Below are 12,890 nucleotides of genomic sequence, written 5' to 3'. Positions count from 1 at the left end.
AGATGGGGGGCCAGCATGCCCCACAGCCAGCGAGCACTGAGTGGTCAGCGGGACTTTCAGGATGTTCCCCAGACCCCCCATTCACCCCTTCAGAATGCCAGGTGACCCCGTGGGGCATAGGAAATGGTGTCCCCGCGTTCAGACCATTGGGGAGCTTGGCTTCTCCAGCTGGGCCTGGACTGTGCGTGTTTGAGTTAAGGACGCCTGTGCTGGAGTCCGCCAGCGGCTTGGGTCAGAAGCCTGGATCTGACCTGCCGGCTGAGTCCAGGAGAGCTCTGGAGCATCTCTGCTCGTCCATGAACGGTGGGGATTTAGGGCTTTTGTGAGGGTGCAGCTGGATTATACATCACTCGGTCCATGGGGGGCCGGCAGCCTCGGGTTGGAGTTGGCGGGCATGGCCCTCAGCGGCTGGTCAAGCCAGGCCTGCTTGCGACCGGCCCACGTCTCGTGGGTGATCCTGGGCTGAGGAGTTGTAATGAAGCCCCACGTGGTTCGGGAAGTTTTTGGACTTAGAACCTTTTCTCCTACTTGACCTTCACGGGCCCAGTTCCATCCCAGGCCTTAGTGAGCAGGAGGCTGCCTAGGAGACCTGACCTCACTGGTCAGCGGGCTGACCGTTTCCACAGCGCTTGCTGTCTGACCCCCCTCAGCCTTTCCCTGGGACAGGACTCACACGCGTGCGTCAGTCCTTGCTTTATGTCGACCTGTCTTCCCCGCCTGTACCCTCGGTACGATCGGACTTTATAAAGTGCTTCTTTTCCAAGGTTTGGCTCGTAGGTCAGTTCATCTGTATCTGTACTGCATCCCTGGGGCGGCAGCCCTTTTCTCCTGCCCAGGTCAGCAGCCTTCCGGAATCCTCGGCCATGCAGAGGAGCCGGAGGTCGACCAGTTGGTCCAGGCCGCTCCTGGCATTTTTAGGCACAACTGATGGTCACCCGCTGCTGGTGAGCCAGCCACCCGTCGATGAACAAAACACCAGGGAGAGGGAAATAGCCAAGCAGCTGATTTCAACACTTACAGCCTCGAAGGGTGATTCAGTGCGGAAATGTGTGAACCTGAGGCTTTTGTCAATAAGTGGCTTCTGGAAGGAACAGCAATGGGAAAATGATCCCCCCGTGACCGTCCGGCTGCTTTCAAGAACAAAAGTTAAAACAAAAATCACAGCAACTCCGGGTCCTGTTTTTAGTGCAGACTAGCTGGAGTGGAGGTGGTGGTGGTTGAGTTGTTTTTAAACTTCTTCCATTTGCTTTTTAAAAATACAGTGAAGAAGGACGTTAAGGGGGCCTTCTGGCCTCTGGTCTTTGCTCAGAATCACCTTCACGGAGAGGGTTTCAGTGGCCACCGCCTCCTGTTCAAAATGCAGCTCCACGCCCCGGCGTCTTCACTCCCCATTTCCCGCAGTGTCTTTCGTCACAGTGCTTGTACCACCTTCGAACTTACCATAGATGTTGCTCTTTAATTTTTGCCTATTACCTGTTCCGCTCCGTTAGAACACGAGCTTCCTCAGGGCAGTCGTCTGCACTTTTATCCCCGTCCTTCGCTGCTCTCTTGCCCGGAGCCCAGAACAAGGTCTGGCACGTAGTAGGTACTCAGATACTTGGATGAATTGCACAGAGCACTGCGGAGTAGGGGCTTTCCCTTTATGCCCACGTTGGTCACGGATCTGAGAATCCATTGGTTGGGGGCAGTAGGGTTTGGAGCTGAGGGAAGGAAGGAGCCCAGGGATGCCTGCCAGTGGCTGATAAAAAGGAGACGTTCGGGAACGCCTGGGAGGTTGACTGCTGGAGGGTAACGCACACCCTCCACCAGCGCCTGGCTTAGTCTTCTGTGGGTCTGGTCCCTGGTTGCCGTGGTAACAGACCGTCGGCGGGACCAAAGGGGTCTTAGTCTCCGGCTTGGGGCACCTGTAAAATAGGGGGACCTTCACTCTGAGGTGGGCGCAGCTCTGAGACACAAGCTCTTCCCAGGTTGCTACTCCTGCATCCGAGCGGGAGCCGCTTCCAGAGAGGCTTGAGGGGCAGGACATGTGGCGGTTGGGCCTTGGACTGACTTTCCCTGCAAGGACGGCCACAGCGCCCGGGGACTGGGGGCGCTCCCAGCTCCAGGAGGTGCACGGCCCCGTCTGTCGACGGGGTCTCAGGCGGGCGCGCGTGAGTCGGCCCGTGCGCTAAGGCCTCCTCGTGAGCCGGTGGGTTCTGCCCTTTCCTTTCCCTTAGAGATGGAATCCCTCCTTACCTCGGGGGGAATAAGAAACAGCTCCAGAGAGAAATGCATCGCAGCGTGAAGGCCAACGGCCAGGTGTGCCTACCTCATTTCCCGGTGAGTACGGTCAGCCGGCAGCTCTTTTCTGGGGGGAAGAGTGGGGGGTTGGGGGCCGGTGCGCCTGGGACCTGGGGGGAGGGAGGGCAGGGGAGGGCCACGCAAGGGGCGATCTGCGGTTCACTGCGGTGTAACCCAGAGCAGGGGCGCCCACGGTGCCCTAGTCGGCCTTTTCCGTTTCCTCGATTCAAAAAAGAAAACTCCATGAGAAGAAGCGAAGCAGCGAAGGGTGGGAGAGTGGGAGGAACTGGTGCTTCGCGTTGGGCTATCCTGTTAAGTCCATCCCACCACGGAGGCGAGAACAGTGCCTGGCACGTCGTGGGTCCTCACTGAACACTTGCTGGTCGACTGCATGAAGGAAAGAGAGAGAGGATGAGGCTGGAGGGATCTGCCTTCTGAGTGAGGGTCGCGTCCTGGGACGTTCTCCTTGCGTTGCCCGCGTGGCCGTGTCGTTTCAGTCACTGTTCATCTCTGTGCTCGACCATTTCTCCTCCGAAGCCCTAGAGGTCGGCTGTCCCTCTTCTTGTCTGTTTCCAACCCCAGCACGTGGCATAGTGCCTGCTTGTTGAATCTGCTCCCAATAAGTGTCTGAGCATCCCGTGAGCAGCTCCTTCCTGCGATTGAGATGAGAGGCCAGCGTGGCGTGGAGGGCTTTTCCGGGTCCTCCCCTACGATTTCCAAGTCCCGGGGGCAGCCAGCCCGTGGCCCCCGCACATAGAGAGCTGCCCCATCTGCGTCTCAGGAGCTGTGCTTCTTGTGGTACCCGGAGGTCCAGCTGCTCCTTAGGGAGGGGGAGAGAGTGCCCAGCTTAGAGCAGCATCTCTGCTTAGAGTCCTTCCTGCCAGCTTCAGAGAATCCGATTTGTCCATCGGTGATGTCACACGTCGGAAGCGGACACATCGCGTTGCTAATCCCACGTTGCGTTAGTGTGCGGACTGTTGCCACTTCTCTCTGAAGCCCCTCAGACAGTCCAGGGAAGACTTAAATTTGTAAAATTAGCCTACTAAGTTTGCTTTCCTGGGGACCTCCAGCATCCCCCCTCAATAACATCCCCCCCACCCGTACAGCAGTATCGATGATGTATTCATATATGTGTGTGTGTACATATATATGTATTTTTGACTTGGTGGGGGCACTGGGGAGAGGTATGTGTGTTTAAGGAAAGCTGTGCGGCCCCCCCAGGATTGTGAACTCGGTGATTCCGTCCTGGGGTGTGCGATTGTTTTCTCATCTGCGGCTCGGGTGGGGAGATGCCAGGCTCTGTATGTTGGCTCTCTGCTGCCCCATCCCGCCCCCTCCCAAAGAAAAGGGCCAAAGCAGGAGGCAAACGAGGGGTAGGGGGCAGAACCATGAGGGGCGGGCACCAGACGACGGCAGGGGGACAGAAAGCCGGCCGCGGGGGTCCTCTCTGTTGGCGGCGGTGGCCGCGTGCTTGTGCCTGTTTGTATCCCATCCCGGTTTGGAGATGCGCCCTTTTCCCTCGGTAGATGCGCTTCCGGCAGCCGAGCGCAGCAGTGTTCTGCCGTTAGCCGGCAGCAACTTGCTTCATTTTCTGTACAAAGAGACGGGAGGAGGGGCGGGGAACAGAGGGGGTCCGGGGCAGCGGTAGATGGCGCCGCCTCAAAGGTGCGCAGTGTGCGGCCAGGAGAGACGTTACCGCTGCGTCTGATCTGGGCCCCGTGACTCCTCTTTTTCCCCCCTCTCCCTTTTTTCCCTTTTTCCTCCCGCCGCCCACCGCCCTTCCAATCTTATTTTTTACATTTCCAGCTCCCTTTCTGTTTAGGCTCTACTTTTTATTCCTTGAGGTGGGCTCTCTCCCCTCCCCATCTCAGAGAGCTGCCTTTTTTTTTTTTTTTTTTTTTTGATGTTTGACAACAGTCTTTGAAGATTTTCTAGTTCAGAGTAGCGTCCGATGGGCTGGTTGTACTCCAGAGGGAGGGCAAGCGGGGCCCCTCGCAGTGCGACCAACTGCTCCTGCCTGCGGCACGCGCTGCCGGGACCATGGCTCTCCATGAGGCCGAGGCCGCGGCGCATAAAGCGGCCGAGCAGCCCGGGCCCCGCGCCGCCCGCTCTCCGCGCAGCCATGGACGTGCCGTCCCCAGGCCCGGGCAGCCCCCTGACTGCGTTCGCCCCGTGTCCTCCCCGCGCCCCGCAGAGAACCCACCGCCTGCCCAAGGAGATGACCCCCGTGGAGCCCGCTGCCTTCGCGGCCGAGCTCATCTCCCGGCTGGAGAAGCTGAAGCTGGAGCTGGAGACGCGGCACAGCCTGGAGGAGCGCCTGCAGCAGATCCGAGAGGTGGGCGCCGCCCCGCCCCCTGCCCGAGGTTTGGGGGGGCCCTCCTGCTGACCCCGGCGCCCCCCGACCGCTACCTTGCCTTCCAGGACGAGGAGAAGGAGGGCTCGGAGCTGGCACTGAGCGCCCGGGAGGCGGGGCCCGCCCAGCACCCCCTCTCCCTCCTGCCATCGGGCAGCTACGAGGAGGACCCGCAGACCATCCTGGACGACCACCTGTCCAGGGTCCTCAAGACCCCCGGCTGCCAGTCCCCGGGCGTGGGCCGCTACAGCCCCCGCGCGCGCTCCCCGGACCAGCATCGCCGCCACCACCTCCTGCAGCACCGCGCGCCCCCGCCCCCCGGGGGCCCGCTGCTCCCCCCCGCCGCCGCCCCAGCCGGCTGCCCCCTCCTCGGGGCCCGGGGCTTCGTGAGCAGGCAGACGACGAAGCACGTCCACCACCACTACATCCACCACCACGCCGGCCCCCGGACCCGGGAGGAGGTGGAGGCCGAGGCCGCCCAGCGCGCACGCTGCCCCTGCCCCGTCCCCACCCCCGGGGGCGCCGACTACCCCTGCTGCGCCAAGTGCAAGAGCCACCCCGGGGCGCCAGAGCCCGCGGCGGCCGCGCAGGCTGGGTAGGTGTCCCTTGGTCGGAGGGTCGGGGGGCAGAGGCGCTGGGCCGCAGGGAGGGCGGTGGGGCAGGCGGGGGCGTGGGGCTGGGCAGCAGGTGCCCCTCGCCCGCTGGCTTGGAGGGGCCGCGGAGGCAGAGGCGGCCGGGGTCCCCGGGATGGATGCGCTTCTCATTCCCCGCAGCGGCCGCGGCCGAGGCGCCGTCCCACCCCGACGGAGCGGGAGAGGCTCGGAGCCGGGCCCGGCTGGGCCAGCCCGGGAAGGAGGGGCCCCCGGCGGAGCGGGGCCGCTGCAGCCGCCCGGGGAGGAGGGAGACCGGGCACAGGACGTATGGCAGTGGGTGCTGGAGAGCGAGCGGCCGGGCAAGCCCAAGCCGCACAGGTGAACACGCCGGCTCGCCGCCCGGGCGGGGTGGGGGTGGGGGGCCCTCTGCGCCGAGCGCGGCCACGCCGGCGGCTCCCGCCCTTCTAGTCGTGAGCGTCCGACTGGGCGGCCCGCAGGAGTGCCGCGCTGGGGCCATGCGCCTAGCCGTGTTACCGTCGCGTTTTCTTTTCTCCCCTTGTCTGTGATTTCTCTTGAAGTCGTGCTTTCCGGCCCCCTAATCCCGTGTCTCCCCTCGGCTCTCTCTCGCCCTTGCCCGTCCAGTGCCCAAAGCACCAAGCGGGCCTATCCCTTGGAGTGCGCCCGAGCGTCCCCAGCCGGCCGGCACCACCTGTGGGTGGGCAGCAGCGGGCACCCCCGCGCCGCCCCCCGCGCCCACCCGTTCACCCAGGACCCTGCGGTGCCTCCCCTGACCCCACCCAACACCCTGGCGCAGCTGGAGGAGGCCTGCCGCCGGCTGGCGGAGGTGTCCAAGCCCCCGAAGCAGCGGTGAGTGGCTGGGGCGGCCGGTGGCGGGTCCCCTCGCCGGCCTCTAGGAACGGCTCCCCTGAGCTAGCCGAAGGGCTCCCCGGGACCTGGCGAGGCGTGGGAGGAGGCAGCCCTCACAGCTCCTGTTCCCTTAGGAAGGTCCCGACGGTGAGGTGAGCTTACGAGGAGCCGTGACCGAGGGGGCTTCTAGAGCCTTCAGCCCTCTGCCTGGGCTGCGGCGTCCAGTGCTGGGCTCCTGGGGGGCCTAGCACAGCTCTGCCAGGTCTCCAGGGGCTGCCGTCAACACAAGGCCGTGGTTGGGTCTCCGCGGGGACGGAAATCGGAGGCCGGGGAGAGCGCTTCTCTGACTGCTTCCCACTGGCCCCGGGGACGGCAGGCTTCCGTCTAAGTCCTTGGTGTCCTCAGGTGCTGCGTGGCCGGTCAGCAGAGGGACAGGCACCACTCGGCCACTGGTCAGCCAGGAGCCACGCCCTTCTCCAGCCCAAGCCTGGCTTCGGAAGAGTGAGTGTCTTTACCTGGTGTTGCTGAGATCCGCCCAGAGGCTTTAGTTTTCAGGGAATTCTCTATCAGGGGCTGTGGTTTTTGAAAACTTTTTTTTAGTCTATAAAATCACCTTCGTTTTCACATTAGCGACAAGGAACGGTAAACCCAGATGTTGCCGTAAATTAGGATCTCGAAAAAGCCCACCTGCACCAAGAAACACATCATGACTTGTACACAAGTGTTCCCTCCTGAGGTGGTGGATGTCAGGGTTCCTGGACTCAAGCTCAGACGGGAAGCCTTTAGCTGACTGGTAGAGGGACCCCAAACCCAGATGGAAAACGTGTCCCCATTGGCCCAGAAAGTTAGCGAGTTGGAAAACCATCTTTGTGTCACACTGAGCGGGAGGGTGCCTCTCCACCGTTGCAGGGACGGAGAGGGGACCATCTTTGCTGTTTTGTGGGGGGAGCAGCACATCTTCCCCACTGGTCCCATGATTCCTGTCCTAAACCTACACTCTTGTAAACTGGGCGGGGAAGCCAGGCTTCGTTTCACTCCAGGGTGGTGCGTTGAAAAAGCGTTAGGTTGCAGAGATGTAAAGTGGCCTAACTCATTAAAGTGTTTTTGGTTAGCTCGTTCGTTGTGAGCATTAAAGTGTTTTTGGTTAGCTTGTTCGTTGTGAGCGATGAACAGTGTTCGAACTGAGAAGACCTCCACCCTGTCAACAGCTGGTGGACCTTAAGGTGACCAGCTGTCCGGGCCTGCATCTTTTTTTTTTTTTTTAAGCCACTCCACAAAAATGCAGAAGTTGAGATGACTGAGGGCTGAGCCCACCCCCCGCCAGTGGACTCTGGCTTTCCGGGCTCATGCCACTCCTGGCTGTGTCCCTGTGGCTCTGGGCGGGTTTCTTCTTTCTCATCTTCCTTGGCAAGCACCCCATTGGTGCCCCCCTGATGGACACTGCTCTGTCCTCCCATTGGGTGGAGGGAGACGGTCCCTTCCTGGTTGCCCCACACAGAGGACCCGAGGGAGGACCGTGTGTCCACCGGAGGTGGCTGCCTCTGTGAATCGGGACCCGCACCCTCGTGGTGTACAGCTGCAGCCCGACTTTATCTCTGAAGACAGCGCCCCCGGCTGTGTACGTGCACACGTGCTTGCTGCCTTCAGATGCGGGACTTGTTGCTTTTCCATCTTATTTTCAGTCACAAAGAGCCAAAGAAGCTGGCGGGGGTGCACGCGCTCCAGGCCAGCGAGCTGGTGGTCACCTACTTCTTCTGCGGGGAGGAAATCCCGTACCGGAGGATGCTGAAGGCACAGAGCCTGACCCTGGGCCACTTTAAAGAGCAGCTCAGCAAAAAGGGAAATTACAGGTAAGCGTCCCATGGCTTCTTTCTGCTCCGGACTTGGTTTGCTCAGAACCAAGAGCCAGGGTCGCCTCCTGGCCGGGCCAGACCTGGAGGGACCGCTGGAGGGGCTGCGCGACGCTTCGCTCTGTCTCACTGACGCCGTCCCCTCCCCCCTCCCCGAGATGACAGGGCAGCAGTGGCGGCGGGGAGGGCTCTGGGCACCTGGTGGGCTCCCTTTACCAGGTGGACGAGCCTGAGGGTTAGGGTTAGGAGCAGAAGGAGAGCTGGGCTGGGGCCGTCTCGTGGAGGCTCTGCCTGAAAGGGGCGAGGGGTGCGGGGGAAAGCTAGGGAGGGAACAGGCAGACGGAGAGACTGCCTGATGAGAAGGCTGAAAGGCTGCCCTCCTGGCACGTCTGGGGGAGGCCGTCCTCACCGAAGGCTCAGGGACAGGCAGAGACCACTGCCTGCGCTGTGGCAGCGTCCTCTTCCCTCAGCCTCCGTGTCCCAAGCCATGTGGGACAGGGTTGCCTGTAACAGAGGGAGGGCAGGACCTGTGGGTGGGCACGGGGGGGCGGGGTCAGGGCTGGCCGCTCCTCCTGCTGGGGCCTCGGGATGGGAACCCGTCCTCCCTCCCGGCGTCCTCTCCCCTCTACACGGTCCAGATGCCCACCCTGGCCTGCCGGACCCTGGAGGGGATCCAAGAGCCGGGGGCTGGCCCTGGGCGTCTCTTGGTCACTTTCCCCTCGACGTGGGGCAGGTGATGACCAGAGTCCTACCTGCCCCTTCTCGGCAGCCTTCGTCCCAAGGGAACCCGTGGGTTCCATCCCGCTGTGTCCCGAGTGCCGTGTGCAGGGCTGGGACAGGAGAGGCAGGAGGTCAGAGAGGAGACAGCCCGGGCCCGGAAGGTGCTCCCCTGCTGCTGCCCCGAGCAGGGATGGCACGGAGAGCTCTGACACACTTCACCGCCTGCTGGGTGCGTGCCGGCTCTGGACCCCCAGGGCCCGTGACCCCAGCCCTCCCAGAGCGGCCACTTCCGCCGGGGCCGGTGCGGGGGGAGGGGCGGCGCTGGTTTGGGCAGTGGCCCGGAGTGACTCTGTTTGCAGGGAAGGGACGTGGCTCAGGGCCGGGACCCTGCAGGTGACCGACAGCGGGGCCCGGAGCCGGGCTGAGATCTTTCCCTTTTACGCCCGGGCAGAGACAGTTCTGGAAATGAACCAGGGGACTGGGGAACGGGCCTGGCTCCTTCTTCCTCTTCTTCTTTTTTTATCTTGAACAGACACAAGGTGAAACTAATTACACAAGTGTGCCCCCCAGGGATTCATTTTGATCTCAGCTTTGGCTCGGCTGGACTTTGGAAGCGCAGGTGACCTTCAGGGGAGCAGGGCCGAGGGGCGCTGAGCAGAGGCGGCAGGGACGGCTCCACACGCAGCCACTCGAGCCCCGTCTGGCTCGGAGTGTTTTCTGAGGCGCACTCAGCAAGCCTGGCTTTGAAGCCCCGGCCTCCCCTTTAACGCACACAGACTCGCACACATGGGCGACCGGCACATTCTCTGCTGACTGGGTCGGGCTGCGGCCCTTCCCAGCCGCCTTAGGCGGCTCCACCGGCTCCCGGGCCGGCGCTGGACCCTTTGCCCGCTGGTCGGGAGGGCACCGGGCGCCGCGCCTCGTCCCCCCGGCGGAGTGGCACCGCGACACTCTCCTCACACCCCTCTCCGCCGCCTGCCATCCGGAGCCCAGCGAGGGTGGGGGCGGGGAGCGGGGACCTGGGCTGCGCTGAGCAGTCTCGACGTGGCAGAGCTCAGAGCAGCCCCTGCAGACGTGCCAGATGGCAGGAGGAAGCAGAGTTTGCCACGAAGCAGGTCGCAGTGCCTTTGAAGTCTGGGGGCGCAGGGGAGGGCCGGGGAGGAGGTCGCAGTCGGGGACAAGGTCACTCGCTGCGTGTCTCTGCTCAGAGGGGCCGGGAGAGCCCCCATGCTGGGCCCGAGGCCTGCCCGGGGTGGCGAAGGCATTGAAGCCTCTCATTTAGAAAGAACTGCCCCCGCTGCCCAGGGTCTCCTGTGCACGGCGCCCCCCCCCAGCTCTCATTGGGCCCCCCGGGACTCTGCCCTCCTCGTGCCAGGGCGTCTTCTCCGCTGACGCCCTCGAGCTGGGCGGTCACCCTGATGCCTTAGCCCGGCCGGGAACGCCAGAAACCCAGACCCTTGACTAAATGCAGCTGTTTCACTGGGTTTAGCCTTATCTCCTATGAAAGTACTTGGCTGGCCTTCATTAAAGAGGAAAGAAATTTAGCTCTAACCAAGGGGAATTGAAAAAAACTCTTTAAGGAGAAAAGACAAAAACAGAAAACCACTGTAACCCTGAGACACAATTACTTTTTTTTTTTGAGAAGCTATTACCCTCCCCCCGGGGGACCGTGACCCTCCCTCCACGAGTGGCCTTTATTGGCTGAAGATGACAGCTTGCAGGGGCGAGTTTAAAGTGTCTGAGGGGTCTCCCTGGCCTGGGACTGGGAGGGATAGGCCTTGGCTTCGTGTCCTGGGAAGGGTCTCGGGTGGGCCTGGCCGAGCGGGACAGCAGTTTTCACACATGACTCTCCTGGGACAGGCCGGTCGTTTGCGTCCTTACAGCTAAACAGGCTTCAAGCAAGAAGCCGGGGTGGGATGGAAGGAGCTTTTTTAATCAGCGGGCAGAATAGGGGCCTTTAGCGTTTGCCCTGGAGGAGGGGAGGGAAGGGGCCGGGCAGAGGGGAGAGCAGCGGGGGTCTCGGTGGCTGCAACCCCGGGAAGCAGTGGGCTGCCCGCCTCCTGCGGTGACCACAGGGGAAGCAGCCTGTCCTGGCCCCGCCAGCCCGAGCTGTGCCCGACACCAGCCGGGAGGGCTGGCCCTTGGACGCTGGAGGGCAGGGGGCCTGAGATGTGCCGGCCTTCCGCAGGCTCCTGCCGGGTCGGGGGCCTGCGTCGGGGGCTCTTTGAGGGACCCACCCCTCCAGGCACGCCTTGCGCTCCCCGCCCCTCCCCCCCAAAAATAAAGTGGGGAGAAAGCAGCAGCCGTCCTCTGCAAAGGGTCCCTCTCAGCGTGCGTGTCGGGTGACGGTGCTGGGCCTCAGCGTTGTGGGCGGCTGGGGGTGCCTAGCCGCCGCCGCCTCCGGGGCCCCTGCCTGGCCTTGCCCTCCCACCAGCCGCACGAAGCAGACACCCGGGCGGAGACTTCCCTGCCGCCCGCGGTAGCGGCGTTCTCAGACCCCTTCGCCCCCAGCGCTGACAGACTCCTCTCAAACCCAGAAGAAAATGCAGCTTTACCAAGCCGCGTGTTGGGTTTTCCTTTTAAGGTATTACTTCAAAAAAGCGAGCAGCGAGTTCGCGTGTGGAGCCGTGTTTGAGGAGGTCTGGGACGACGAGGTGGTGCTGCCCACGTACGAGGGCCGGATCCTGGGGAAGGTGGAGAGGATCGACTGAGCCTTGGCGTCTGGCTCGGGCCACCGGCCTCGGACAGGACGGCTCCTGGCTCTCGTAGACGCTGATGGTCTTGGAGAGACCGCCGTGCATAACCTATGACTTCCTAGGGCTCCGGATCCATCCGCTAGGAGAAACTGTGTGTAGCTCACCTGGACAGGAATCCTGCCTGCTATTTATTGGACAGTCGACTCCCCCGCCCCCAGTTTGTGGATATGCTGCTTTAAACACGGAAGGGGGAGAGAGGACGTTCTCGTGGTTCTGTTTCACGGAAAGAGGATTTAAGGTGTGCCGTGCGTTTCTCCAAGTGAACATAGACTTTTTAAAAGTGGTGTCCTGCCGTTGCCACGCGCAGAAAATGGTGCATCTTTTTTCCCCAGCGCTGCTCTATTTTGTCATAAAGGTCTTGAGGTTTGATTTGGGGGCCCTCCTGTCGGACAGGATGGTTCATTGTGGAGGAGGGGGAGCCTCCCCGGGGCCCCAGGTTCACCCTGTGACTTCCTGGAGCTCCCCATCAGGGCCCAGCACCCGACGGCTGAGGCCTTCCGGAGCCACGTGGTTCGACTCGTGCTTTTCTTGAGATGACAACTCCTTGGGAGTCTTTTAAAAGTAGTTTTTGGACCCCAGCCATTCTGGAAACTACCCCCTCCCCTTGCGCCCCGCCCGGCAAAGAAGCGAACAGTTGTGGGAAGACCTAGCAGCACCTTTCCTCCAGACACCTTCATCGTGACGTTCGGGTTTTTACATTAACTTAATCTGTGCATTCTGTTTGCCATCGTTCCTTGTACCATACGTCTGTATATATTGTACGGAAAAGAATATTAATCCACTATCTCTAGTGCTTGACCTTGAATCAGTACAGTACCTGTACCTGCACGGTGTGCACGCCGTGTGTCGCCCTATATTGAGGGCTCCAGCTTTCCCTTGTTTTTTGAAAGGGGTTTATGTACAAATATATTTTATGCCTTTTTATTACAAGTCTTGTACTCAATGACTTTTGCCATGGCATCTTGTCCTACTTATACTGTAAATTATGCATTATAAAGAGTTCATTTAAGGAGAATTACTTGGTACAATAATTATTGTAATTAAGAGATGTAGCCTTTATTAAAATTTTATATTTTTCAAAATATCGGCCTCGTCTTTGAATCCCCCGGGGTGGACGTGGGTTAGAGGCACCCTTTTGTACGTGAACATTCTTTGCTTGATTTTTCCCACTTTGCTCGAGCCCATTTCTATCTGACCTGGAGCTCTTCTTACCCTCCTGGTGTTTCGAGAAACGATTTCTTCAAAATCACCTGGTCGCTGACCGGCTGAGGATGTTCTCGTCGTGGAACAGGTGTGGACAGCATCTCCTCTGATGTCCTCCCCCCGTCTGCCACCTGGATTCAGCCTCTTCCTCCCAGGCAGATGCCTGCCATCTGGCCAGGTAGGTACAGGTGAGGAGCTGGGATGGGGTCCTCCCAGGAGTACTTGTGTTTTAATAGGTGTCTCGGGGGTGAAAAGCCACTGAAAATGG

The 12,890-nt window shown here is 61.2% G+C and overlaps 1 protein-coding gene across 4 annotated transcripts in view; it reads left to right on the top strand.

The window, feature by feature from the left end:
- Positions 1–12,468, top strand: part of AXIN2 (axin 2) — a 29,826-nt gene extending 17,358 nt beyond the window's left edge. For all 4 annotated transcript variants that reach the window (XM_079903731.1, XM_079903728.1, XM_079903729.1 and 1 more), the window contains exons 4-11: positions 2,217–2,319; positions 4,475–4,615; positions 4,702–5,228; positions 5,407–5,604; positions 5,869–6,093; positions 6,499–6,594; positions 7,776–7,943; positions 11,248–12,468. In XM_079903731.1, coding sequence (XP_079759857.1) covers positions 2,217–2,319; positions 4,475–4,615; positions 4,702–5,228; positions 5,407–5,604; positions 5,869–6,093; positions 6,499–6,594; positions 7,776–7,943; positions 11,248–11,374 — 1,585 coding nt within the window. In that variant the 3' untranslated portion in view covers positions 11,375–12,468. The remainder of the gene's footprint in view (positions 1–2,216; positions 2,320–4,474; positions 4,616–4,701; positions 5,229–5,406; positions 5,605–5,868; positions 6,094–6,498; positions 6,595–7,775; positions 7,944–11,247) is intronic.
- Positions 12,469–12,890: the final 422 nt, after the last annotated feature.

The sequence above is a fragment of the Stenella coeruleoalba genome (genome assembly GCF_951394435.1).
Source record: "Stenella coeruleoalba genome assembly, chromosome: 19".
In the NCBI taxonomy this organism is placed as follows: domain Eukaryota; kingdom Metazoa; phylum Chordata; class Mammalia; order Artiodactyla; family Delphinidae; genus Stenella; species Stenella coeruleoalba.
This window is presented reverse-complemented; position numbering and strand designations above follow the sequence as displayed.